Genomic DNA, 26,433 nt, shown 5'->3' on the forward strand with positions numbered 1-26,433 from the left:
TATACAGCTGCCTGGAATCCTCAAGTGTTAGGGTCCTTCTTGGAAATATTTTATATGAAGTGTGAAATATGAGCAAAGTCTTACCTGGAAAGGTAGAACTGAGACAATGGAGGACAGACAGGCATTCTGGGGATGGCATAGGGAAAATACAAATGCTTGGGCAGAAATAAGAAACAGCCAGACAGATTTAGATAGTTTGCTTGAATCAAGGCATGACATAGGAAGGTAATTAAAGGTAAAGGATCAAATCGTAAAGGAGTTTGATTTCACTTAGATGGAGTTTCTTTTTATAGTATGTGCATCTTCTCATTGAAGAAGAAAAAAGTGGAAACTTCTGGTCAACATGCTGGTAAACGTGGTACTTACATTGTCTCATAACCACATCAAAAAATACAACTAAACTGCAGAACAACCATCATTCAGATTCACCTAAATCTAGCTGAACAGAAGTCATTCAACTAAGAATGTAAAGAAGAAGCCACATAGAGACTGGTACAAAGACATTGAATGGGCTGTTCCAACACTCACCTTTGGTGGTTTAAAATTGGGGAGTGATATTTCATCTGTGAAGGTCCCCCCTAAGAAGTGAGGAGCCCAACCCCTCACCAAGCCCTCCAGCCCTGGGTTCCAGTGCCAGGAAGAGAAGCCCCATAAATTCTGGCTGTAAAAACCAGCAAGGATTGTGGTTGAGTGAGATGGAGGCCTTCCACAGTCCCAGACAGTTCCTCTTAAAGGGCCCATGCATGGACTTACCACCTCTGAGCTCCAGCACTGGGGAAGCAGTTCAAAAGGCACCAAGGACAATCAGGGAGGAACTGAAGTATCTGGTATCAGGGTGAGAGCTAGTGTGGCAGCTTTCTCCCATATGAAGTGTTGACAGAGGCTATTGTTCCTTTTCTGAGCCCTTTCAACACAAACCTAGAAGACAAATGCCATATCTGAATCTCCACCAACCTGGTTCACACTTTTTGCCTCACCCTGGTGATTCCTTCAGATTCCTTCAGATTCCTTCAGATTCCTTCAGATTCCATCCCACCAAATTGCAGGTCCACTCAAGCTATTCCCAGTGTCTTTTCTGTACCAATGGCCTGTTTTGGCTCATGTTTCAGACTTTCCTAAAATCTCTTGAACAAACAGCATCTGGCCTCAGCATGCCCTGTTCCTCTCACTAAGTGGCCCCAGGCCTGGCACTAGCAGAGCCATCCTTGGTTTGCAGCTTGGCTTCTCCTGGGCACCTCCAATCCCAGCACAAGTAGCAGCCATCTGCAAATTACTTTGTAGTTCATGTTATTTAGCCCCTGGTGGAACACAAGTGATAACTTACCAGACCTTGATGTGCACATCCTAGAAGGCCCCAGAGACAGTGTACCCAGTGGACAGCTTCAGACCATGTCCACAACCACCCGACCACCTCCACAATAGACCCATTCAAGGGGCAGACTCAAAAGACACCAGAGACCCACTGAAGTAAGTCCTGCTTCATGAGGTGAGCTCCTGCACAACCACAGCTCCATGGTGGTTGGTGATCAGAGCTAGTCCTTGCACCCAATCAACCTGGAGGTAGATCCCTCTCATTTACATGCCAACAACAATCAAGGCTCAACTACAACAGAAGGATGTGCACAGCCCTCATGGGAGGGGGGTGCACCTGGAGTACCCTGCTTGGTTGAACTGGGAGGTTGTGCCACTGGACCCTACAGGATACCTACTACTTTAGGCCACTCTACCAAGCCCAGAAGATGTAGCAATTCTACTGAAAACTAATGCAGGGAGGCTGCCAAAATGATGAGACAAAGAAACATGCCCCAAATGAAAGAAAAGAACAAAACTCTAGGAAAAGAACTAAACAAAATGGAGACAAGCAATCTACTAGATGCAGAATTCAAAACACTGTTTATAGGGATGCTCAATGAACATAGGGGAAGATTTAGATGAATGTAGAGAGAACTTCAACAACATAAAAAAGGGCATGAAAACCATAAAAAAAGAACCAGTCAGAAATGGAGGATATACCAGCTGAAATGAAGAATAATATACAGGGAATCAGCAGTAAAGTAGATGAAGCCAAGAATCAAAACAGCAAGTTGGAATATAGGAAAGCAAAAAATTCTGGCTGTAACAGAAAAAAAGAAAAAGAATTTTAAAAATGAGGATAGTGTGAGGAGCCTCTGGGACAACTTCAAGTGTACCAACATTCACATCACAGGGGTGCCAGGAGGAGCAGAGACAGAGCAAGAAATAGAAAACCTATTTGAAAAAATAGTGACAGGAAACTTCCCTAAATTGATAAAGGAAACAGACATGCAAGTCCAGAAAGCGCACAGTCCCAAACAAGATGAATCCAAAGAGGCCCACACCCAGACACATCATAATTAAAATGCAAAAGGTTAAAGACAAAGAGAGAATCTTAAAGGCAGCAAGAGAAAAGAAGTTAGTTACCTACAAGGGAGCTCCCATACAATTGTCAGCTGATTTCTCAACAGAAACATTGCGGGCTAGAAGGGAGAGGCAAGAAATATTCAAAGCAATGAAAATAGTGACCTACAGGATTACTCTATGCAGCAAAGCTATCATTTGGAATCGAAGGACATATAAAGAGCTTCCCAGACAAGAAGAAGCTAAAGAAGTTCATCATCATCAAACCAGTACTACATGAATTGTTGAAGGACCTCCTTAAAGAAGCAGAACCAGAAGGAGGAGAAATAATAAAAAATGTGAACAATAAAATGGCAATAAATACATATCTCTGAACAACTGAATCTAAAAACAAAACTGCAAAATAACTAAACAAGAAGACTCATAGATACAGAGAAGAACATTTTGACAGTTACCAGGCATGAGGGGTGTTCAAGGGATGGTGAGAAAAGGTGAAAGGGTTGAGAAGTACGGACCAGCAGTTAGAGAAGTCATGGGGATGTAAAGCACAGCAGCAGGAATACAGTCAATGGTGTTCTAATGACTATATGTGGTGCCAGGTGGGTGTGAGATTTATCAGGATGATCACTTAGTAAGTTACATGTCTAATCACTGGGGTGTAGACCTGAAACTAATATAATACTGTATGTCAACTGTAACTAAAAATTTAAAAAATTATTTATAATTTTAAAAAAAGAATAAGAAGAAGTCAAGGCACACCTAGGCTCCTCTGCTGATAGCCAGATACCTGGGGCCAGCAGTGGGAAGCTGCAGGTTCCTCTGGCTTCAGAGAGCAGTGTGTTGGGGGGGTCCTAAGGTCCTGGTGTGCAAGGTCATTGGCCTAGCACATGCAGGATCCTGTGCATAGATGGTCCCCATATGCCAATACCCCACATGCTGTCCTTGCACCAGGATGCCAAGGATCAGCTTAATCCTACACGATTCCAATCTCTAAACATCAGAAATGTCTGGTAGCCCAATTGTTCCTGGACTACCCTCCCACCCTGCTACACCCACAATCATGGGCAAGCTACATGGGCAGGTACTAAAGCAGAGCCAAAGCCACACTACCCACACTACAGCCCTCCACAGGGTGTGCCAGTTTGCACAGCCCAGGCCTGCCCACCACCAGCAGGGCAGGGAACAGTGCCCTACCTCCTATGCCTACCTGAAGTGCTGGGTCTGGACCCAGCCCCTGCCCACCGCACCATCTGGCTGGGACCATGCCAGAGTCTGAAAGGCAATGGTGCCTGAAGTTTGAAGATGCTTTCCCAGACAACTGCCCTGTCAGACCCTCATGGGGCTGGAATCTTTCAACAATCAGAAGATTATCATGAAGTGGTAGCTTTGGAATGCCCACTACCTCGATGCCTCTGGAGCCTGGTGACCACAAAAACTGCTCCTCCTGAGCACAGAGGGAGCTTTTATAGGTGTCCACCCACCTGAGAGGACCCTGACCCCTGCACCTAGGACTCACAGCCAATGCAAAAAAGGAAAAAGAAAGTTCAATGGACCCCTCTGGTCTGAAACCCTGGACATCAAGTGAAGGAGGCAGAGTCCACAGCATAACCATCTGCCTTAAAGCCCTTAGGAAGAAATGTATTGGTCCTTTCCTCTGTGCCCAGGCCTGGGCTTCTGCTCTTGGTGCAACAGTGTCCACAAGAGGACACTGACCCAGAGCCTGACCACCACCCTCGCTGAAGCCTTCCCTGTATGCTGCCCACTCTGATGCAAGAACACTATTGGCCCAGGCCACACAGTCACAGCTCCAGCTGGAGAATTGAGTCTGGTGTCCCATGGCCTTAGGTTCCCCTTAAGGGATATGGACATGCCACCATCACCTCCTGACACTCAAACCCACCGCTTTTTTACCCTGGTGAGCCCTGCTCTACCTCTGCATGAGTCAACAATTCTACCAGGTCACCTCCCACGGGCCCACCTGGCAGGTCTGCCGAGGTCCAGACTCTGCCCTCCCTAGCTTGCAGCACCACAGGCAGAATCACTGCTGTGATCAGTCATTCGCCTTCCTCCCACTTACCCATTCCTCCTGTCTTTTCCCAGGAACGCACTTATCAGAAAGATGTCTTTCTCCCCCATTTGCCTAGTTTGTGTAGTTAAAAGTTTGTTCTTATTTTAAATAATAATTATAGGCAGCATTATTATTCTTTTAAAAGTGCATTCACAAAGCTGCCTACAATTTCAGGGGTGCAGATTCACCTGAACCCTTAATTACAAATCCTTTCTATGAGCGAGTAGCATTGAAAGGATTTGAGTAAAATAAAGGTGCCATGTTCCAAACAGTGTTTAGAAGGGTTCATATGCCTGAGAGGATAACAACTGTGGGCAGTAAGGTCAGGTGACAAATTATTGCAATATAATGCAAGCAGGATCTCATATGCCCCTATGCTAAGGCAGGAGATCTAAGAATTCATTAACTTTGCAATGTTTATTGAGAGTTTACTCTGGGGCTGGCCTGGTGCTCAGTGTTCAAGACTGAGAATAAAGCAGATGAGACAGCTGCCCTCAAGGAGCTCCAAACGAGGCAGGGTCGGAAAGGCAAGCAGCCATAGGTGCAGAGGAATCAGAGCAGCAGCAAGGTTTCTTACTCAGAACTTTCCACCACCCATTCCCTAGAGAATCAAATCAAAGTCTTTACATTACATTCAAGGCACTTCAAAAAATAGCCACAACTCACCTTTCTGCTGTCCTTTCTGTTTAGAGCCCCCACTACAACTACTGTCAACACACATACACCCACACACATGCTCCCTGCAGAGCAGCCTCAGTGGACTTTACTATCTTCTGACACTGCGTAACATTTTCCTACTAGCTGTGCCTGGTCAAATTCCTATCACTTACCCATTCTTCAAGTCCCAGCTGAGATGCTGCCTTCCTTAAAGCTTCCTCAAATCTTCAAGGAAGGCAGCTTTGTCCAGTCTCCCCATTCAGTCTGCCCTGAGTTACTGTGTATGCCTCTCAGGCTTCCCTAGTACTCAGTAAGGTTGAGAGGGCAGGGATGTTGTCTTTTTATCTTGCCCTGGGAGGGGCCCAGTTCCTGTGATGGTTAATGCTGAAAGCATGTACCTAACTGAAAGGTGGGGGAGTCTGAAGGAAGGACAGAGCCAAGGTTAAGTTTGGAGTTATCAGCAAAGCCTTGGCATTTGGAATCAGGAAAGACAATGTAGATGTTCACCTCTTTGTGAAAGAATTCACTCTTGCCAGAGAGGGGTGGAGGTCATCCTCAGTACACACCAGGTGTTCAGTAGGCATAGGGTTTAAAAATATAGAACCTTCATATCCAGGCAGCTCAGGTCACCTGTTTGTAATGATAGTGGTTCCCACAGGGAGAGGATAAATCCTACTCTCACAATTGCCTATTTTGGGTGCAGATTTCCACATTTCTAATGGATTATTATTAATTATTATTATTGAATTATTTTTAAAAGACCTTACTTGCAAATATCAAATGGTTATAAAGCCGGAATCATCGTTTAAGTATTGTAAGTATTGCACTCGAATAGCTCTTGCTTTTAATTCTTTTTATTTTATTTTATTTTATTTTTTTATTTTAGAAGGGAAGGGAAGGAGGAAGAGGGAGAGAAGTATCTATGCGAGAGATACATCTACTGGTTGCCTTTCACATGTGCCCCCACGGGGACCAAGCCCTCAAGCCTGGCATATGCCTCTATCCGGAATCCAACCAGCGACCTTTTGGTTTGTGGGACCATGCCCAATCAACTGAGCTTCAACGGCTGGGGATCTTGCTTTCAATGCTTTAATAATTGCGAGTTACCTGCAGTGTGCATTACCTCACCTTTGTTTGTTTTATCAAAATATGCAAGACGTTGCCAAGGTTGACTGAATTATTTGGCTTGTCCACATTTGCACCAGGAAGGATGTACATTTCCCCCTTGGAGGTAGGAGAGGATGTGGGTGCCTTTCCAACCCAGCCGTGCAATGAAGAAGACATCCCTGACAGAGGTGCGTTGGGCAGAGAACCAGGCCCTAAACTGACGGAACCCACCCACGCGGGCCGTGCCAAGTCCCAGCAAGTGTTCCGTCTCCTGGGCTTGACTGATGAAGAGGCGGGACTCAGGACCCTCACACCGAGTAGTCTGTGCCGGGCTCAGCTCTCCGGCTGTATGCTAACTTCCTGCCTCCTCGTGGGTCTTGCCTGTAGCAGGTGCTCGGAGCCTCAGGTGCGTCATCTTCCCGCCTCCTAACCATGCTCCGCCCTGTCCTGCCTGAGACCCAAGACACGGTGATCTAATTGGTTGAGGGCGTCGGGGGTGGAGCTGGAGCGCCCTGGGAGCCTAAAAGCAAAGGCGCTTCTGGGGCAGATTGGGCGCACGGAGAGGGCTGCGTTCCGCTTGCGCCCGAGAACCAAGTTGGACCGCTGGGGCCGGCTCAGAATGAGGACCCGCTGGGCGACCCCTCACCGCGCGGCGGCGCTCGTCGTACTGCTCCTTCAGTGCTTCGAGCTGGTGGAGTCCACTGGCCACACAGGTAACCGTGGGGTGTGTCCGCCCACCAATCAGCTAGGGGCCTCGACGCTGCTAGGTCTGCCGATTTACCCCGGTTCGGATTAGCGCTGAGCTCCAGGGTCACGACACACGTCTCCTTTCCTAAGGTGTCTGGAGCTGGACAAGTGAGCCGAAGGAGTGGTCTAGGGAGAAGGTGTTCGGTTGCCCTCGCCACAGGGAGCGGCGTAGGGAACTCCATTACCCTGCGTGCGAGAGGAGGAAAGGGGTTGGGAGGAAGGGAGAGGGGGGCAGGAAGGGAGAGGGAGGAGGGCAGGGCGGGGTGGGGCGTGGGAATACAGGGACTTTCTGGGGCTGAGAACTAGGAGCCCAGGGGAGGGGAGGGGAGGTGCACTGAGTCTCTTCTGCGCCCCTTCTCCCCCGTCCTTTCCTCACCCTCTCCCCTCTAACTTGCTTCCCTGGAGAATAGGGCTTTTCAGTACCCTTGTCGTCCCATCCCGCCTGTCTCACTCCTCCTTCGCCCCTTGGTCACCATTGCCATTCAGTGTCCAGAGGCGCCGTTCACTCACTGCGCTAACGATGATAATGATCTCCCGACTGAACTGTGCCCACGGATGCACGTGAATAAGGAAGTCAGGTTAAACCATGTCTCCTAAAGTAATCATGACCATTACTCTGTTATGATATCATCCCCCAATGCCTGGAGCAGCGACCTTTTCTTCTAATTGGCTTATCACCTCCAAACGAGCACCACTTTGGAAGAAAGGCAGGTTGCCCTCCCGGAGTTTCCTGCCTCTCTCTACGGAAGCAGGACCAGGAACGACGCCCTTAGCTGATGCTGTAGCTAGTTCCAGCCTCACCAGCACCCTTGGCGGCGACCTGCGTTTGCTTTTACTTTCTGTTTTTGCCTTGGCTGAAGACCATTGTGCAATGAGTGAGCAGTCCTCACCCACTACTTCTGTTATCACTTATGTATGAGTAAGTAAAAGATGACTAAGGAAGCTTTTGAAAACCTCGCATTGCTTGTGGCTCTTGTTTTATTGGCAGCTAAGATAAGCTACTATCTGAGTTAGGCTTTTTTCAGAGGGTGCTTGGAAGAGGTTTCTCAGAGTGAGTGGCATCACCCTATCTACAGCAAGGACCCTGCTCTGCCTTTGACCCTCCATGTTGGAAGCTACCCAAAATCATTTATTGTCCTAAGAATTCTATTCTGCCTGCCCCACAATCCATAGGGAATTTTTTTACTGCAGCAAGTTACCTACAGTCAAACACACTAACCTTTCAGTTACTAACCTCCTGGTTTCCATCTACATCTGTTGTAGCCTTGTCTACATTTTGCCTCCCCCACAAAATTCAAGATTTCCTTAACTTTTGCAATCTGCACAATCCTTGGCCTTTCACATCAACCCAAAACAAAGAGCAAGGGATTAACTCCATTCACCCTACTGTAGGTCCTCATATTTGTTTTCCTGCATCCTCCCTCCCTCTCAATAGCTGCTCTGGTTGGCTTTCTCATACCCTCAGAACAGACTTGTGGCCCTATTACAGAAAGCACTGGAATTTTGAAACTTCAGCCATTTAGGTAGCTTGTTTGGCAGCCTGTCAGCTTCATGATGCTGGTAATGGCATGTTTCTCATCACATGTACACAGCTAGGCTTGTGCAGGTGGTCTTGGTTGCTCAGACGTTTGAGGAGTACCTGTAGCATTTGAGGTACTCCTCAGGTGTTCTTGGGGAAATGCCAATTGTTTAGTTTACTTATTTGCCTCCTTGGAGATCTAACACCTTGAAGTAAACCAATTTCTCATGAAGGACTGCAACTCTCACCAGCCCACACCAGCCAATCTGCACTCCATGACTTTCTGACTCCTAGTGGACTGCCATGGACCCAGCCATCACTTCAGGGTCTGTTTTTGAACTGGCAAACCCAGACTTCCAATTGTCACCTGCTGCACCTTTACACCTGCACACATGGCAGTGACTCCACAAAAAGCTTCACGGTGTGGGCTGTGTAAGTTCCCCTGACATTAAACATGTTGCAGTCTTTCCTTCTGGCCTTCTGGGGAATCTTCCTCTCCATTTGCCTGTGGTTATAAAATGTTGATGTCCAGCTTCTCTCTGGAATGTCCAAAACTCTTTGGTTTAGGTCTCATAAGATAGAAATTACTTAATGATGAAACAATAAGAGCTAGTTTTCCTTTGATGGATGTGGAAATACTGAAAATTCATTTTCATTTATGATAATGCTGACTTAGCCATTTCCTCTCAAGCACCACTAGAGTGTTTACATGAAATGATGCATTTAAAAGGTGCTACTGGGAGAATGAGGCTTGTTTTTATCAACCTTGCCTTTTAGGCTTGTCTCAATATTATATTTGGAGGTAAACATTAAACTTCCATATAGGCCCTGGCTGGTGTGGCTCAGTGGACTGAGTGCTGGCTTGTGAACCAAAAGGTCTCCAGTTTGATCCCCAGTCAGGGCACATGCCTGGGTTGCAGGTCAGGTCCCCAGTAGGGGGCATGTGAGAAGCAACCACACATTGATGTTTCTCTCCATCTTTCTCCCTCCCTTCCCCTCTCTCTAAAAATACATAAATAAATGAAATCTTTAAAAATAAATAAATAAAACTCCAGTTAGTACCAGTATAAAGTTGTTTAGTGAATAAGATACAATATAAACCTATTAATAAAAAATCTGTTTTAAAAATTGCTCTATAATTACGTTTTTAAAGTGCAATGCATTTGTGAAATATTTTATACATTCTTATTTAACAAATTTTCTAAATACATTATTTATGTATTTAGAGTATAATGTATTTAAGTGTATATTTTTACACTTTCTCAGTTTTTCTTCCCACGCTACAACCTACTATCCCTGCAGGGTCACAGGACGAGGCAGACTGGACAGCTCTTGCTAAGGGGAGGGAAAGGTAATAGGGAATCATCACAAGAAGACAAGGTTCTCCCCAGCTTAGATGTTATGTACGAACACTTACACATATATTATATATGAAGACTAACAACATTTCCTTAAATTATATCAATAATTAATACCTGTGCCAAGTGACCGGTGTAGGTGTCAAACAGTGGTGTTCACACAGGGTAAAAGACAGGTTTAGAGTGAGGCAAGTAGCTAGAAACATAGGTGTTGCAATAAGGTAAGAAGCTGGCAACTCCTCTTTAACACAACTACTCCATGTGACTGTGCCTTTCCCGTTTGAGGTTACAGTCACAGAACTGAGAGCCCAGCAAAGAGATAAAGGAGACTACGTGGGAGGGGAAGTTTTCAGCAAGGGTTCAGTAAGAGTTCCTACAGCTTGTCAAGTCTCCAGGGGGTCCCAGAATAAAACAGAATAAATAGAAAAGAGTACATATTTTTTTCTCTTCCAAAGAATATTTATAAAGCAGCATTGTCACCTGAGTGAGCATGCTCAATACAGATGGTATTAGAATGACCTAAAATGCTGCTAGCATTAGTATGACATGATAAAGTTGTGCACCTCTGTTCAAGAGCAATGTGCAGTGTGCACCTCCACATTCACTGCAGCGTTATTCACAACAGCCAAGATCTGGAAGCAGCCCAAGTTCCCATCAGTAGATGAGGGGATAAAAAAAGCTGTGGTACATTTACACAATGGAATACTACCTGGCTGGGGGCGGGGGGGAATTTTACCTTTTGCAACACCATGGATGGATCTGGAAAGTATTATGCTAAGTGAAGTAAGGCAGCCAGAGCAAGACAAATACCACATGATCTCACTTATATGTGGAATCTAATGGACAAAATTAACAAACAAAATAGAAACAGACTCACAGATACAGAAAACAGACTGAGCTGTCAGAGGGGAGGGGAGTTGGGGGCTGGGTGATAAAGGTGAAGAGATCAAGAAAAAAAATGCTCCCGGAGACAGACAACAGTACAGAGTTTACATGGGAGAAGGGGGTGGGGGAGGTGGGAGAGGGGAAGAGGACACGCAGCGATGGAAGGAGACCTGACTTGGGTGGTGAACACACAGTATAACATACAGATGATGTACTGTAGAATTGTGTACTTAAAATCTATATAACATCATTAACCAATGTCACCCCAATAACTTAAATAAAATTTTTTTAAAAGAACAAATACAGTGAACTTAGCAGAGACCAATAAAACCTGCAAGAATAAGAAAACTGGTATCTTGTGGAAGCATAGGATGTTAGAATTGGAAGTGGCTTAGATATTTTATGCTCTGCTACTTTCATTTTACATTTGGAAATACAAAGACCCAGAGATAGGTCTTTAATCTAGTATCCCTAACTCATTGCACTGCCACTGTACTAAGAGCTATAGCTGATCCTTTGGATTCTGCAAAGGCACCTTGAAAAACCTAGAATTCCAAACTGCAAAGGTAGGCAAAGCTGCTGCTAGCCCAGTTCACCTGTTTGAGGTTAATGCCACAGAACTGAGGACCCAGGAAAGAGAGAACTAAGACTACATGAGAGGGAAAGTTTTCAGCAAGGGTGGCTGCCACCCATTTTTCTGTAGGAGTAGACTTTTTTTTTTCCTGCAGCAACTCCTGATACCTGGGAGCACAAGATTTATTTTGGTGATATGAGAGAGAATAGCTTGGGAAAGAGGTACATCCTGGGACTGAGTGGCTGTTTGATGAGTGGGAGAAGGACATTAGAGAAAGTGTGAGTGATAATCTTCTCAGATAGAACCGTTTCTTCTTTGTTTACCATCTTCCCAAACTGTGTCCACAAAGCAGAGAGTGGCAGAGTGATGTCAAGGAAGAAAGAGTGAGGGATGGAAGCCGCTATGGCAGACTTTCTTAGCTGCAACCCTATGCAATATTTTAAAATACAGAAATAACTTAAAGTTTTAAAGGATTTTGTTGTTTCTGTTGTTTCTCTTGTCACTGCTGCTGCTGCTATTTAAAACATGAAGGTCTGTCCAAAGTCCAAATTGGATTTAATTTTATAGTTATTATTTATATAGTTAAACTTTCCCTCAAGTCTTTGGTTTGAAAATGTTTAACTCTGAAAGCCGTGAATTATTATTAGAAAAGGTGGTTAGTGCTAGTAAAGCCAGTGATTGTGAAACAAGCATCAGAATGAAAGTGCCTTTTGGGAACTAAAATTTCATGGGTCCTTCTGCTGAATAGTTTGGTTCGTTGATAAGTTATTTAAGTTTGTCTGAAATATTTCAGCTTTACTCTCATCAACATGAAGTTCTGTGGTATAACTTCAAAAACGTTTTCTTTGTAAAAGCACTGATCAAATTGTTCAGTTGTTTGTTGTAGCAGATGTGACTCTTACTCCACAAACTTAGGTGTGCAAGAAACAATTTATTTTCATAACGTCAAATTAAAATTTATTCAGAGGCCCCACTTCACCAGGTTACCAGAACTGCAGTTTCTGTCATTACTGAACTCTTCCCCAGCTCATGCGAGGGGAGGTACGGGGAGGTTCCTCTCTTTAGCCTTCAGCTCACACTGATTACTTCTGTTTTCTATTGTCCACACCTACTGGGTCTTGAATCCTGTGGCTCAGGTGGTTGCTGGAGTTCAGGTTTGGGGTCCCCAGGTGACCCACACAGTAAACCTCCTACCCCCAGCCCCTCCCCAGGGGTTTCCCGTCACCTCCCTGGAGGTGCCACAATGGAGTCGGCCACAGATTCCCCCCTACCCTCAGAACCCAGACCTCTGTTTCCTGTTAACCTGCAGGAGGCTACCCCTGTCCTCTGAGACACATTAATGTCATGCAATAATTTATCCTGTCATGGTAAAGTGTAAGCAAGACAGAACTGTGGTCCTGGATAGACTAAGGACAGTTCTCATTGACTGTAGACCACCTATCTAAAGGAGATGAAAACTAAGGAGTTTATCTTGTTAAAGAAAAGGGGAAACCCTTTCATAGAATAACAATAATACATATATATACCATTCTATACCAGTCTTGCATGTATGAGCTCATTTTATCCTCACACCTACTGTATGAAGTACTATTTTACAAAGGAAGAAACTGAGGGTCAGCAGCTACGTAACTTGCCCTGATAGCTAACAGGTAGCAGAAGCAGACTGTGAACACAGGCAGGTGGGCTCCAGAGCCCAGGCTCTTCCCACATACTGCCTCTCTGGCCACTACTGCCCTCTGACCCTGTGCAGGACACTCCAGCTTATACAGCTTGGAGGGTAGGGACAGTCCCACAGTGCTCAGACTCTCCTCAGCAAGCAGGGTCCAAAGCACATCAGCCACATGATCCAGAATCCTGAAATGTCTTCTTTGACTGTCTCAACTCAGGTAATGATCCGTTCACCATCATCAATGAAAACACAGGCAAGTGCATCAAGCCACTAAATGACTGGATAGTAGCAACGGATTGTGACACTACCCCGGACATGTTGTGGAAGTGGGTGTCCCAGCATCGGCTCTTTCACTTGCAATCCCAGAAGTGCCTAGGCCTAGATATTACCAAACCCATGGATTCCTTGAGAATGTTCAGCTGCGACTCCAATGCCATGCTGTGGTGGAAATGTGAGCGCCACTCTCTGTATGGAGCTGCCCAGTCCAGGTTGGCTCTGAAGGATGGACATGCCATAGCAAGTACAAATTCATCTGATGTCTGGAAGAAAGGAGGCTCCAAAGAAAGCCTCTGTGACCAGCCTTACCACGGTGAGTGTTGAAGAAGGACTTTGATGCATTTGCTGCTGTATTTGGTAAATGTGACATTAAACAACTGGCCAGGAAGTTGCACACTGGTAAGGGCTGTGAGCCCGACTTCAGTTCCAGGTGCTGGGCACTAACTCGGAACTACCCCTGTGAGGTCCGTGCTGTTTGTCCCCTGTTGCAGTCAAGGCTAGGAGAGGGTACATGCCTATCACAGGTCACAGCCATTCTGTGGCCCCCTGGGATTGAAAATCTCCCTGATGCCAGAGTATATGCTTACATACTTCCTATGATTACATGCTGAACTCCAGGGAAAGTTAGAGTGATAGGAAAGCCTCCATACAGTATAAAAATCCAATGATGCAGTAAAATTAAACCTATTCTGAGTTATAAAAGAAGAGGAAAAAAGAGACAAAGCACATACACTTTGTATTATCTGCAGATTTTGAAGTAATGGAAAAGTTTTAGAGCCTTCTGTGGGTTTATGTACTTATTGTTATTTTTGGTATAGCTATTACACTTTGGTGCTTATGTTGATGATTCCTCATCTTCAGACTGGACCTTGTCTCAGTTGCTTCCACAAATGAGTACATGATTATTACCTTTTGGTGAGTTGATTGTGAACTTTGTTCTGAATCTAGAAACTGGGTCATCAGGAATTTCCATGTTTAAAAAGAATGAGTAGATTTATTTTGTAAACCTCTAAATGTCAATGGCTCTCACACAAGCAAATCTTTTTTCATTATGTTGCTCTAAATTACATCAGATATTGAGATATAAATATTTCTTTTTTGTTGTTGGTTTTGAGATATATATCTTTAATTATCTTATAAGTCTTAACTATTATTTCACCTTTGCTCTTCTTTGTAAATTTACATAGCTTTACAGAGACTTTCTCCTTTTCTCTTAAAGTTTATTTAAGCACAGCCTGGCCTCCTATCCCTCCCTTTCTCTGCACAGGTTTTTGTCTGGGGTAACCTATTCCCACCTCCTAGTGAAGATGCAGCTGCCTCTGAGAAGTCAGGTTTACTGTCACAGGGAAATACTAGCAAGTTTGGGGTGGGGTTTTCCTCTTCTTCAATCCTTGACCCTTGAGTAGTTGCACAGGCCTGTTTCTGCTGGTCAGCTTCCTCATAACCTTAAAAAGCAAGTGCGTTACTGATACCACTCAATGGCAGGTTTGAATTTTGTGCTGGAAAGCCTTTTTCCAACTTGGCAACTAAGAGAAAACATAGAACCAAACAAAATACCTTTTGAACTGGACTTGACTTGTTTCATTGTATTTGTTCAAGGATCAGAAAGGATAATTTTCCTGGCAGGGCTCTTTCTGTCTCTTGCCACTGTCTCTTGAGGGGTACAGTCCCCTCAAAATCATAATCATAAGTCCATTCAGTCTCCCAAATGTCTCCATTTCCATATAACTGGTTTTCTTCATAATCCAATGTGTTTTATTTTGTGCATTTATAATATTCTTCTGAGAAGGGAGCCTGAGCACTTCCCACAGTTGCCAAAGTGATCAGTGGCCCCCAAAAGGTTAAGAACCCACATAGAGCACCACCCCTGAAAGAGTCAAACAGGTATAAAGTTTTCTTGACCTTACCAAATACAATATTTGGAACACTATACTTTGAAATAAGAGAGTTAGAGATTTCTAAGAGAAGGCACATGTAGTTCTGACTTGTCAACACATTCCTCAGGTTTTAACTTGTACAGAGGTCAGGGCCAAACCTGCCTCTTCCTTTCCGTTCCTCTCTGGGTGACTGGTACCACCCAAGTCACATGTGTCAGAAATGTGTAAGTTGCTCTAGAGTTGTCCTGATTTCCTCTGCCACCATTCAAGTTCAGTCAAATGTTAAGTCCTGGCAATTTTACTCTTTTAAATTTATGTAGTCCCTGCCTGTCGTGAGGTTAGAGACTGCTGTCTTCCGTTAGGGACCTTCTCTAGGACTGCTCTCTCAGACTCCCCCCATTGGACCCTGCCCCCTCTGCTATCCCCAACTATATAGAGACAAGAAAGATAAGATACTTGAGTCGAAACAAAGTGAAGTCCAAAGTTACCAAGCTTGTTACAGCAAAGCAAAGCCACAGCTCAAAACCAGAACTGTGTTCCCCAAATATAGCTACTTTATTTCTGACATGGCTTTTGCTATATAATTTTTTTTTTTACTTCTAATATAAGAACATTTATTTGCCATTGTGTTTTGGGTTACCCCTCTCCCCAAACCCCATCCTGTGTGAGTCATGTTCATCAGAGCAAACTTTAGCTGTAGACATTTTAAGCATAAACTGCTTTGACTAGCATCCCACATATACATTTATTTCATTAAGATATCTTGGTCTTGCTAGCCCTCTTCACAGTTTGAATATTTGATGAATTATGCAAAGGAAATGGACTTTTAGTGGAGTCATGGCTAAAGAGCTCTCTGGATTTTGAGCAGTTCAGAAGCCTGCCAACTTTTTTAAGCATTGGAGATATTTTGTATAATAATACCTAAAAAAAATTATATTAGTTTTCCATGTAAGTGTCTCATCTTTTTAAAGGCTGTATCCTCATAAGTCCACACAAGAAGATTCCAAGAAGATTCTTCTCAGAAAAGCCTAAGAAGGCAGCCACTGAGTTCACAACAATCTTATGTGTCAAGGATTCTAATCAAAGAGCCTGTTCCTGTCACTTTCAGCTGAGTGACTGGAAGATCCACTTAACTACTCGTAAACTGGGGATTTCACAAACCAGTGTAGCACTTGCCCTACTGAACTCAGAGGCTTACAGCATAGAGCAAGTGAAAGAGATGTATGTGAAAGCACTTTGTATGAGAAACACAAGAATTTGGGGGGAAAAAAAACCTGATGTTTCTCAAAGTAATTGTCATTATGCTCAGGGACTCTCCTATTAAGCGTTGTAATATAAAAGAGAAATTGGTCATGAACTTTTGGGAGTCTGGGTATGGTTAAAAACAAAACTTAGGTAATAAGTAGGATCCTTATAAAATATAAGGGTAATTTATTCTTTAACAGAAATACCATATTCAGAACCATTAATATGTCAAGGGAAAACAAAACCAATGTTCCTTTAAAAATTTTTTTTTTGCAAATAAAAACATCTAAATTATTTTTACCTTTGGATTCATTGCTGCTTAATACATTCTAACCTGTTAAGTCTCATGCTTCAGTTAAATGGACATTTGAGAATAATACAGGATGTGAATCGAATACTATCTAAGTACACTTTTATGCAAATATAGCAGACATTCTGAGGGACCCTAATAGCCTGGTAAATGGTTATTAGATCTAAATAGTTATTATTTAATCTGGTAATGACCATAGTTTTAAACAATTTATAGATGTGGGGAAAAAAGTGGCTGAATTAGTTATAGAGTTAGCTGTTCTATAAAAATACCTTTCCAAGAGATCTGTTATCAACATTTAAGTATTGAGCACTTCCTCTAGTATTCCCAGGCATATTTGGAGTAATTTTTAAAATAATTTTTAATAGGTTAGAATAATTTTTCAGTTCCTCTCTGTGTGTGTTCCAGGGGAAATCATTAAAATGGAAAAAAAAAAGCCAGTTCCACAGTCTTGCAGGTCACCAGCTGGTCCTGTGACTGCACAGTAAAAACTGGTTCTTCTTTCATGATCTGAATTATCGTGTCCTTCCACTCTCCAAAAACCCACTCTGAAACCCAGCAGCTCTTCCCCGCACTTCCTCAAAACCCACAGCCTCACTTCTACCACCAGTCTGTGAGGAACGGGAACAACTCAGTAGTTGGTTCCAAAGTCCACAGCTACCTTCAGTGATTCCAAGGAGTTTTTCTGACCCCATTCTTACTAAAGAAAAGAAGTTAGAGTGTACATTTAAGCTCAGGCAGGGCACCCCCTTTGGGGAAATACTCTGCCAACCACAGTAGTCAGCTGATCCTTACTTGATCAAGCCATGGTTTTTCAGCTGTTCATCATATCACAGTAAGTGATGTCTCATGTGTATTATCTCACTGAATGCTCATGTCCACAGCCACGTAGTTCGTCAGTGGGGGAGCCAGCATTCAAGCCCAGACCTGAACAGTCAGCATTTGTGTTCTGAATTTCCACACCATACAGTTTATCCAAATAAAATACTGTATTCTCATAAATGAAAACAGCTATCTTTCTTTCAAAGCAGGTTTTTAGAACTTAGTTAACTGAAGCTAATTACTCAGTTATTAATTCTCCTTTCCTCTATTTCCACCCAACCCACAGAGATATATACCAGAGATGGGAACTCGTATGGGAGACCTTGTGAATTTCCATTCTTAGTTGCTGGGACCTGGCACCACGAGTGTATCACTGACAAAGATCGCCATGAGCCGTGGTGCGCAACCACCTTAAATTACGAATATGACCTAAAGTGGGGCATCTGCTTAAACCCAGGTATGTATGGGCTAGTAAACTTTATATATGGAAAGAAAAGGATATCATTTCCAAGAGGCCAAATGGAAAAGGAAGAGTCCAAAATGATTCAAAAATCGCTGCAACAAATATTACCTTAGACAAGGAGTATATATTTGAGGAAAGAGGGAGAACTAATGTGTGGCCAGGAACCTGCTTTCAGAAGTAGCCTGGGAAGAGAACAAAGACAGGTTGGTGTTCTAGAAGACAAACGATGAGAGAGTGTTCTTTAGCACAGATACCTCAGGGAGTGAAAGTGGAAAAGGCATGGGCAGTTAGGAAATTGCTGCTGACCTTTAATAGAGCAGTTTCAAAAGACTAGTGGTCATAGAAGCTGGCTTATAATGGGCTGAAATGTGAACAGAAGGTGAGTAAGCCTCTTAAGTTTTATGGAAAAAAAAATAGAGGGAAGAAGGTGGTCTGAGGGGGAGGTAGGCTAAGGAAACACTTTCAGGATGGTAGACACTTATATGTTTATGGCCTGAAGCAAAGAGCGGGGGCCAAAAGAGACATATCCCTGAGTCTCTCAATATTGGTGAATTGTTCCCTCTGTTACTCCTATATATTGATCAAAGCATTTTTTCTAATTGCTTCTAACTTGACACAAGCAATTCAAGATGTGCTAAAAAATTGACTGTTCCTAGAGGAGGGAGGTCAGGGGGCATGGTGGGGGAGACACCAAAGTAGCAATTTGCATCATTATCTGGTATATAACAGACAAATTTTCTTGTCAATCAGGTGAGTGTTACAGGGACTCACAGTAACTGACATGTGGTAGGTGCTTAAGAATTATTTTTAAAGGGCAATAGATTAGAAGAATTTGTAGTAAAGAAAAAAAGAACAGCTCCAGACCTATAGTAATAATACTTATAGGGCCCTGCCAAGTGTTAGGTACTACTCTAAGCACTCAGCCTGTACTCACGCCTGCAGGCCTCACACATCCCTATTTTGCAGATGGGCAAAGTGAGGCACAGAGGAGTTAAGTTACTTGCCTAAGGTCACACAGCTAATAAATTTCAGCGCTAAGATTTAAGGCCAAGAAATCCAGCCCTGAGGTCCTGTCCTAAACAAATACAGTGTTCTGCCTTATTCAGCAGCCAACCTGGTGTTCTAGTAATGTGGATCCCCCTTTGAGGGAAGCTGAGATTCAAAATGCAGAGTTCTAAACAACTTGAGTTTGTATTGAGCCAATGGTCCTCAAACTTCAGGATGAAACAGAATCTCTTGGAGAGTTTATTAAAACACAGATTTCTGTGGCTCACCTCCAGAAACTATAATTCTATTGATTTAGGGTAAGGCCCAAGAATTTTTCAGTTTAATGAGTTCCCAGATTATGCTAATGGTGCTGGTTTGGGACCACATTTTGAAAATCACTTTTCTAGGCAGAGGCACAGGCTTTTAAACCCCTGGAACACCTGAAAGGTAAAAAAACAATACTGTATATTCTTCCTCTGTCATTGATAAGCAGAGTTTGGTCAACTGGGCACCAGTTTCATTTAAACACCCCAATAGTCTGGATCAGAAAGCTTAGATGTGAAAGGGAGCTTCGAAGTTATCCAGCGCAAACCCTCACTTCTCAGGTGAGGGACAACAAACTCAGTCAGCATCGGACCCCATTCGTGTAGAGTCTGCAGGACATCCCAGGATTCCTGGCTCTTATTCCCCAACATCGTTATTCCACTCTGCCTGGCTGCCTTGACTAGCATGTGTCTTGATGCCTATAGCCTCCTTTGGGTCGCAGTGGGTAAATTTTTAATGCATTCCTGTGCCTTCCAGGGTTATCTTTTTTTTTATTCGTTGATTTTTAAAAATATATTTTATTGATTATGCTATTACAGTTATCCCATTTCCCCCTTCACTCCCCTCCACCCTGTACACCCTCTCCCACCCACTCCCCCCCCTTTAGTTCATGTCCATGTGTCATACTTATAAGTTCTTCAGCTTCTACGTCTCTCATACTATTCTTACCCTCCCCCTGTCTATTTTCTACCTCCAATCTATGCTACTTATTCTCTGTACCTTTTCCCCCTCTCTCCTCCTCCCACTCCCCTGTTGCCAACCTTCCATGTGATCTCCATTTCTGTGGTTCTGTTCCTGTTCTAGTTGTTTGCTTAGTTTCTTTTGGTTTTCCTTTAGGTGTGGTTGTTAATAATTGTGAGTTTCCTGTCTTTTACTATACATGTTTTTTTTTAATCTTCTTTTCTTAGACAAGTCCCTTTAACATTTCATAAAATCAGGGCTTGGTGATGATGAACTCCTTTAACTTGACTTATCTGAGAAGCACTTTATCTGCCCTTCCATTCTAAATGAAAGCTTTGCTTGATAGAGTAATCTGGGATATAGGTCCTTGTCTTTCATGACTTGGAATTCTTCTTTCCAGCCCCTTTTTGCCTGTAAGGTCTCTTTTGAGAAATCAGCTGACAGTCTGATGGGAACTCCTTTGTAGGTGACTGTCCCCTTATCTCTTGCTGCTTCTAGGATTCTCTCCATCATTTTTACCTTGGCTAATGTAATGATGATGTGCCTTGGTGTGTTTCTTCCTGGGTCCAACTTCTTTGGGCCTCTCTGAGCTTCCTGGACTTCCTGGAAGTCTATTTCCTTTGCCAGATTGGGGAAGTTCTCCTTTATTATTTGTTCAAATACATGTTCAATCTGTTGCTTTTCCTCTTCCCCTTCTGGTACCCCTATAATTCAGATTTTGGAACGTTTAAAGATGTCCTGGAGGTTCTTAAGCTTCTCCTCGTTTTTTTTGAATTCTTATTTCTTCATTCTTTCCTGTTTGGTTCTTTTTTTCTTCCTTCTGGTCCACTCTATTGTTTTGAGTCCCAGTTTCCTTCCCATCACTATTGGTTCTCCGTGCATCTTCCTTCATCTCTTTTATGATAACCTGCATTTGTTCATCTAATTTGCGACCAAAATCAACCAATTCTGTGAGCTTTCTGATCACCAGTGTTTTGAACTGTGCCTCTGATAGGTTAGCTATCTCTTGGTCACTCAAAAGGATGAGTTCTGGGGCACTGATTTGTTCTTCTGTTTGAGCCATCTCTCTCTCTCTTTTTCTCTCTCTCTCTTTTTTTTGGGGGGGTCTGGTCACTCCTGTTACGGTGAGGGGCAGAACCTTAAGTGTTCACCAGGGCTGGGCACCCAAGCGCTAGATTGTGACGTTGTATGTGAAGGCGGGGTCAAGAGGGAACAATGGCGGTAGCTCCGTTCTCCATGGGACCTCAGTCCCTTCCCTGGGATCCTGGGTTGCATGCCCTGCTCTGATCCACAATTGCCACCTCACTGGGTCTGCCAGCTGCCGCTTGCTTACTCAGGGTCCACCCACTGTGATCTTGCGCACCCCAGATGCCTTACGTGCTCCCGGTTGCCTTATGAACCCAACTCTCCCTGTTCTCTGCGCCATGACCTGAGCTTGGCTGCTCCCCTCCGCCCCTCCTACTGGTCTGGATGAACGGGTCTATTTCAACTTCTTGGCTGTCCGACTTCCATTCAGATAAATTTTCTATCAGTTCTCGGTGTTATTCTGCCTCTAAATTGTTGTTCCAATCTTGGTTGTGCGTGGAGGTACAGTGCGTCCACCTATGCCTCCATCTTGGCCGGAAGTCCCAGAGTTATCTTTAAGGAAGAAGCAAGACTTTAATTTTTTAAAATCCAAGCACTGCTAAACCATCGAGATTTTCTTTTATAGTAAACACACTGCTATTCCATTGGAAGCTTCTGGACTTATAAGCATAGGGCCTCAGTGGTAATAAGGAACCTTTAGGCAGTATACTTATAAAACCACCTATTTTGTTTTCACCACATGTCATAGCAACCTCTGTTGCTATTTAGACCGTTCAAAAGTGGCCAAAGGAGTAGTGTCAGCCATTTAGAGGATCAATGGGCCAGATTCGAAGACTGGAGCTCTCAGTATAGCTTTGCCACAAACACCTCTGCACATTAGCCAAGATGGTATCTAAGGACTCTTCCAGCTTGAAAGGCCATGTGATATGTGTGACTGGTTATGGAAAGGCCCCTCGGAAACCCCCAGAGTGAAGTCTGGGACACACTCAATGGTGCCTGTATTTTTTTTTCCTCTTGTAAAGAACACATGGGAATCTCTGAGTGTATTTTTGAGCCAATTGCATCAAAACCCGTGTGTCTTGTCCAGAAAATAACTTTGAACATTTTCCCCTGAAATGATATATGCTTTTAAAATATCCATTAAAGAAAATAATATGTATATTATATAATGAACATATATGTTTGTGTACATATGCACACATATGTACATATGCACATATAAATATGGTGATTATGTAATATTAATTATACACCACACATTGAATTATCTATTAAAATATTCAGGAGAAACTCAGACTGAGTTTCCCAAATAATGTAATCACTTGGGCTGCAAATCCTGAGCATTTAAGCAGCATGTCCGCATGCAGACATCCACACACAACAGTTTCACCGCCGGCCTCAGGTGCACCCCTCCGCAGGTGGCCATCGTCTTCAAGCGAGCTCGTTTTCCATTAACTTGGGGGTTTAACAAGGTGAGCATAGTGAAAGTCTCCTAGTCGTAGGCACAGGGCAGGTGTGGGATAAAATATGGCCTCGTAACTGATGGGGTATAAAGAGAAGGTGGACAAGAGGAGAGTAGAAACTTTAATCAGCCCAGGTCATTTGGTGTCCTGTGATTTCAAATTCTTTTTGTAACCAAAGAATCAAAATGTAGTCTAGTCAAGCAACAAGCCCTAATTGAAGCATATCCTGAGTATGCAAATTGAATTGCAATATTTATAAGCATTCTAAGTAATAGAAAACATTATGCCCTTACTTTATGATCGCTAACATGTCTTTTTATCAACAGAAAATGGCTGTGAAAATAATTGGGACAAGAATGAGCAGACTGGAATTTGCTACCAATTTAATACTCAAGCAGCTCTTTCTTGGAAAGAAGCTTATGTTTCATGTCAGAATCAAGGAGCTGACTTACTGAGCCTCAGCAGTGCTGCTGAAGTAACGTATCTTACAGGTAGGTTTAACTTGCATGTGCTATACAGCAAATTGCCAAACTTATAAAGATGCTGTCTCCCTTCCTCTATTTTCATATCCAGGCATGTTGTTTTGTGTATATATTTTTCTCTCTTCTCTTGGAATTTAAACTTCAGCACTGAAACCCACAAGCAAAAATGTACTGAATATAATCATCTTCCATCCATTGGAAAATGCATCTTGTGATGGAAACTAAAAGAGGTTAATGTTCAGCAAGTGGGGTAGGTTGCAAGATTAAGCTGCTACTCTAAGACAAAGTGACAGGATTTTTAAAAAGGTGAACATTAAACCGTTCCAACCCTGAAAAGCAGAGAATGTGAGGAAGGTAAAGTAGATGGCTGAGGCACACTAGATGGCCTTGGTGGAAGGCCTCGTGTTGGGTAAGCAGGTGCAGTCTTCAGGGGCAAGGAGAGTTTTAAGAAACCTTAAAGTGGTTTAATGGCATGGACACATGGAGTGAATAGGATTTTGTTTTGTTTGTGGGGTGGTGATGATAATTTTTAATTAGGAAAACATAATTTTAAAACATCCTATAGACAAAAATAGAAAATAGTTTAATGGAGACCTGTGCAACCACCACGTACATTAACTATACATATAATATATATACCCGCCTAAATATACCCGTGTACACTAACACTTTGTCACTGCTTTACGTGGGTTGATTCCCTTTCTTTCTCTCTCTTTACCCCTCTCTCCTTCCCTACTTCCCTCCCTTTAAAGAATACAATATTAGCAGAGTTCAAGGCCCATGCCCACCTTTCAAAATAACCATCCCTTGAGTGCTTATAACATACATATGTATAAATTCTATATATGTTTTTATTATACTATTGTTTTAAAATAATGCCCATATGTAAGTTTATTCATTGTCAGCTGCTACTGTATAGTATTACATTATGTGAGTAAACCACAATTTATCTATTCCCCTACTTGGAAACAGGTTTTCACCTTTTGCTGTTACAAACACCTCTGCAAGGAACATCCTTGTATGCACCCCACTGAGTGGACATGTATGAGTTTCTTTAGGGTAGAAATTGATGACACATGGGGTGTACATGTCTTCACCTCTAGTCAAATTTCCAAGTTGCTTTCCAAAGTGTTTGTATCAGTTTATATCTCCACTGGCACTAGGCGTTAACAGACATTAATTGGCTAATACAATGAATGTGTGATGGTATTTCATTTCTGATTTACATTTCCCTGATAGTTTATATGATTTTGCATCTTGTATTTACTAAGCGTCCAGGTTTTCCCCTTATAATTTGCCATTTTGTGTCCTTTGCTTATTTTCTATTGAATTGTTGGCCTTTCTCTTATTGATTTGTTATAGCTCTTTCCCTTATTCTGGATACTAATGTATTCTGGATACTAATCCTTTGTTGTAAGATTACAAATGTCTTTTATTTTATTTTATTTTATTTTTATTATATTTTATTGTTTATGCTATTACAGTTGTCCCAAATTTCCCCCTTTCCCCCCTCCACCCAGCGCTTCACTCCCTCAGGCCATCCACATACCATTGTCCATGTCCATGGGTCCTGCATATAAGTTCTTTGGCTACTCCATTCCCTACTCTATACTTTACATCCCTGTGACTTTTCTGTGACTACAAATTTATACTTCTTAGTCCTTTCACCTTTTTCACTCAGCCCCCTGACCCCCCTCCCAAATGGCAATCATCAAAATGTTCTCTGTATCTATGATTCTGTTTCTGTTTTGCCTATTTGTTTATTTTGTTTTTTAGATTTAATTGTTGATAGATATATTTTTATTGCCATTTTATTATTCATGTTTTTGATATTCTTCTTCTTAAAGTAGACCTTGTAACATTTCATCCAAATATCTTCTTTTACCTTTTGGTCTTCTCACTTCATTTTTGTTGCCTCATCATAAAAAAGTATGTTAGTTTAAATTTGTTTAAACTTACTAATCTTTTCCATAATGTTTTATGCTTATTTCTATTATTTAGCAAATCCTTCCTTAGCCCTAAAATGATAAAGGTGTCCTCTCATGTTTTCTTCTAAAAGTTTATAATTTTGCTTTTCACATTTATATCCTTAATCCACCTGTAATGCAGTTTGCAGAACTGAGAATCTCATTTATCTTTCTCCATGTGGATAGTCAAGTTTACCAAACACTATTTATTTCACATTATCCCCTCTGATTTGTGAAGTCACTTCTAATAGATATAAAACCTTTTATGTGAGGGTTGTTCAGAAGTTCTCCATTGCATTCCTTTGGTCCATTTATCTGTCTCTGTATCTATTCTAAACTGTTTTTTAAATTTATTTCTATTTTTTATTTTTTATTTTTTTTGTATTTTCCCCTTACCCTTTAGAACCCCTACACCCCTCCCACAATTGCCGCACTGTTGTCCATGGCCATGAATTCTTTTTCCTCTCTGCTCAGTCCCTCTACCCCCCTAATTTAACCCCAGCCTAAGCTATCATAACAGCTCTCCATCTATGAGCTTGTCTCTATTTTGCTGTTAGTTTAGTTCTTTAGATTCCACATATGAGTGCAATCATGTGGTATTTGCTTTCTCTGACTGGCTTATTTCACTCCGTATGATGTTCTCCAGGTCTATCCATACTCTCACAAAGGGTAAAATTTTCTTTTTTACGGTCGAGTAGTATTCCATTGTGTAAATGTCCCGGAGTTGTTTTATCCACTTACCTATTGATGGATCTTTGGGTTGCTTCCATATCTTGACAATTGTAAATAATGCTGCCATGGACATAGGGGTGCTTATGTTCTTTTGAATTAGTGCTTAGGGTTCTTACAGATATATTCCCAGAAGTGGGATCACTGGGTCAAAAGACAGATTCATTTTTAAATTTTTGAGTAATCTACATACTGCTTTCCACAGTGGCTACACCCATCTGTATTCCCACAAACAATTCTAAAGGGTTCCCCTTTCTCCACATCCTCACCAGCCCTTGTTGTTTATTGATTTATTAATGATGGCCATTCTGACAGGTGTGAGGTGATATCTCATAGTGGTTTAAATGTGCATTTCTCTGATGATTAGTGACATTGAGCATCTTTTCATTTGTCTATTAGCCATCTGTATGTCCTTTTGGAGAAGTATCTACTCAGGTCCTTTGCCCATTTTTTAATTGGAATGTTTGTGGGTTTTTTGGTGTTGAGTTTTGTAAGTTCTTTATAAATTTTGGCTATTAACCCTTTATCAGATATAAAATTGGCGAATGTGTTCTCCCATTCAATGACTTGTCTTTTTATTTTGTTGATGGTTTCCCTTGCTGAGCAAAAACTTTTTAGTTTGATGTAGTTCCATTAGTTTATTTTTTCTTTTATTTCTCTTTCCTGGGGAGATATATCCAATAATATGTTGCTGCAAGCAATGTCTGAGATTTTGCGAAGTTTTCTTCTATGATTTTTATGGTTTCTTATCTAATATTTAA

The 26,433-nt window shown here is 42.4% G+C and overlaps 1 protein-coding gene across 2 annotated transcripts in view; it reads left to right on the forward strand.

The window, feature by feature from the left end:
• Positions 1–6,696: 6,696 nt before the first annotated feature.
• Positions 6,697–26,433, forward strand: part of LOC123807994 (lymphocyte antigen 75) — a 149,655-nt gene continuing 129,918 nt past the window's right edge. Inside the window, exons 1-4 of one of the 2 annotated variants that reach the window (XM_045822202.1) lie at positions 6,697–6,921; positions 13,178–13,549; positions 17,777–17,947; positions 22,821–22,985. In XM_045822202.1, the coding sequence (XP_045678158.1) occupies positions 6,828–6,921; positions 13,178–13,549; positions 17,777–17,947; positions 22,821–22,985 (802 nt within the window). In that variant the 5' untranslated portion in view covers positions 6,697–6,827. The remainder of the gene's footprint in view (positions 6,922–13,177; positions 13,550–17,776; positions 17,948–22,820; positions 22,986–26,433) is intronic. The other variant, XM_045822289.1, reaches the window with a different exon arrangement.

The sequence above is a fragment of the Phyllostomus hastatus genome, unplaced genomic scaffold (genome assembly GCF_019186645.2).
Source record: "Phyllostomus hastatus isolate PE091 unplaced genomic scaffold, TTU_PhHast_1.1 phas_contig_1, whole genome shotgun sequence".
In the NCBI taxonomy this organism is placed as follows: Eukaryota; Metazoa; Chordata; class Mammalia; order Chiroptera; family Phyllostomidae; genus Phyllostomus; species Phyllostomus hastatus.